At 40.1% G+C, this 2,441-nt stretch overlaps 1 protein-coding gene across 1 annotated transcript; it reads left to right on the top strand.

Annotated features, from left to right (window-relative positions):
• The first annotated feature begins 314 nt into the window (after window positions 1–314).
• LOC132170184 (uncharacterized) lies at window positions 315–1,249 on the top strand. The gene is made up of 2 exons (XM_059581076.1): window positions 315–584; window positions 692–1,249. The coding sequence occupies exons 1-2, from the start codon at window positions 315–317 to the stop codon at window positions 1,247–1,249; spliced, it is 828 nt and encodes a 275-aa protein (XP_059437059.1).
• The last annotated feature ends 1,192 nt before the right edge of the window (window positions 1,250–2,441 follow it).

Genomic DNA, 2,441 nt, shown 5'->3' with positions numbered 1-2,441 from the left:
GATAGAGGGAGAGAGAGAGAGAGAGAGAGAGAGAGAGAAAAAAAACGGTTAAAACACAAATTATGGGAGAGATTTAGCACAATTAATTAAAAAAAATGATTGAAACACAAATTATGAGAGAAAAAAACGAATTCAGATATAAAATTATGGGAGAGATTTAAGACATTTAAGTGGAGATAGAGGGAGAGAGAGAGAGACAAAATTATGGGAGAGAGAAATAGTTAAGACACTTAAACCAAATAATTAGTTTAGAGAGAGAAAAGAAAAGGTTCAAACATAAAATTATATTAAAAAAAAAACGGTTCACTGTGAAGATGTTTATATGGAGAGCATGCCACAATATGTTGCCAACTAAATCCAATCTGTGCAAGAAGAAAGTGCTTGATTCTCCTTCATGTCCAATCTGCCATCTAGAGGAAGAGAGCACGGAGCATATTCTTTGGTATTGCCCCTCAGCGTCGGATGTGTGGAGTTGTGGGCCCATTACGGTACAGAAGAGTATTTGTGGTAATGGCCATTTCATACATTTGTTTGAAGACCTGATTGATAGATATGAGCAACAAGAGTTGGAGCTTTTTGCAGTGGTAGCCAGATGCATCTGGATGAGACGCATAAAGTAGTTCATGAGGGTACTTTTCTTTCTCCTCGGCAATTATTTGAGAAAGCTACTGCTGAATTAGAACACTTTTAGAGAGCTACGGCTCAACCAGAGGGGCCGGAAATTTCTATACACCACCCACAAGTGATTCGGTGGCAGCCTCCCCCGGTAAGCTCGATTAAAGTGAACTGGGATGCTGCATTAGACCAACGAAGATGCTGTGTGGGGCTGGGTGTCCTAGCCAGGGATGCAGAAGGCAGATTCTTAATGGCTTGTGGGATCAAGAAGATTATCGAAGTGGAGCCTACTACTGCAGAAGCTCTAGCTGCACTACATGCTGTGATTTTTGCAACAGAGATGGGCTATTCGAATGTTATATTTGAGGGAGATGCTTTTATGATTGTGAATGCAATAAACTCCAGGGGAATATGCGAGAGTAACTATGGGCATTTTGTGGAGGATGTGAAGCGGTTGCTGGGAGAGTTCAATTTATCAAGCTTTGTTCATGTTTCTAGGGGAGCAAACTGTGCGGCCCATAATCTAGCAAAAGAAGCTTGTACCCATGTCGCTGATAAGCATTGGTGGCATTGTATTCCATCGTGTATTGATGGTATTATTAGGAAGGAGGAGACCCCACTTCCCCTTTCTTGATTTGCTCTTTATGAGTTTCAATAAAAAGTCTATTCTTCTTCTTCTTCTTCAAAAAAAAAAGAACGGTTGAAACATAAATTATGGGAGAGAAAAAGATTATGGGAGAGTGAGAGTTAGCACAATTAATTAAAAAAAAATAATTCAAGTATAAAATTGTGGGAGAGAGATTTAAGACAATTAAGTGAAGAGAGAGAGAGAGAGAGAGAGAGAGAGAGAGAGACAAAAAACGGTTGAAACACAAATTATGGGAAAGAGTTAGCACAATTAATTAAAAAAAAAATGATTGAAACACAAATTATGGGAGAGTAAGAGTTAGCACAATTAATTGTCTTAAACCACAGAATTAGTTTAAGACATTTAGGAAGAGATAGAGGGAGATAGAGAGACAAAAAACGGTTGAAATACAAATTATGGGAGAGTGAGAGTTAGCACAACTAATTAAATGTCTTAAACCATAGAATTAGTTTAAGACATTTAAGTAGAGATAGAGGGAGAGAGAGAGAGAGAGAGAGACGTACGTGCGAGATGGAGTTAGGAGGACACGTGTCGCAATTCTAAGCATTCCCGAAGGAGAGAGAGAGAAAGACAAAAAACGGTTGAAACACAAATGGTCAAGGGGGTGGTCCGGCCACCCCCAAAAGGCCAGGGAGGGGGGGGGGGCACCCCCAAATGCACCGTCCCCATTTTTTTTTTTTTTTAAGCCATGGGTCCGCCACCCTCTGGCCATGGGGGCGTGGTCGATTCACCTCATTGCCATGGGGGTGTCTGTCCCACCCCACAGCTGGCCAAGGGGTGGCCTCCAAACAATCATCTCTTTCTTTTCTCCGTTTTTTTTTTTTTTTTAAGAAAAAAAAAAAACCATTTTTTAAAGAATGGCACTGTAGCTGGAATAGTACCGTTCCAGCTACAGTGCCATTCCGCACTGTTGGCAAATGGGGCCTTTATATCTGAATTCATTTTTTTTTTAATTAATTGTGCTAACTCTCACTCTCCCATAAAAGCCGAGTTTCGACGTAGGGAGTGCTTAGAATTGCGGCACGTGTCCTCATAACTCCAATTTTTTTTTTGTCTTAACTCTCTCTCCCATAAATCCGTAGGTCTCTCTCTCTCTCTCCCTCTATCTCCACTTAAATGTATTAAATCTCTCTTTCTCTCTCTCTCCCATAATTTATGTTTGAATCAATTTTTTTAT

Source organism: Corylus avellana, chromosome ca1 (genome assembly GCF_901000735.1).
Source record: "Corylus avellana chromosome ca1, CavTom2PMs-1.0".
In the NCBI taxonomy this organism is placed as follows: domain Eukaryota; kingdom Viridiplantae; phylum Streptophyta; class Magnoliopsida; order Fagales; family Betulaceae; genus Corylus; species Corylus avellana.
The sequence above is the reverse complement of the archived record's forward strand: the minus strand, read 5'-3'. Positions and strand labels throughout refer to the sequence as shown.

Bases quoted from the DNA above. Each gene is read 5' to 3' on its own strand.
- LOC132170184 (XM_059581076.1), top strand. From the start codon at position 315: ATGTTTATATGGAGAGCATGCCACAATATGTTGCCAACTAAATCCAAT. The intron at 585-691 runs GTAGCCAGATGC...GAACACTTTTAG, and splicing joins AGTTGGAGCTTTTTGCAGTG to AGAGCTACGGCTCAACCAGA.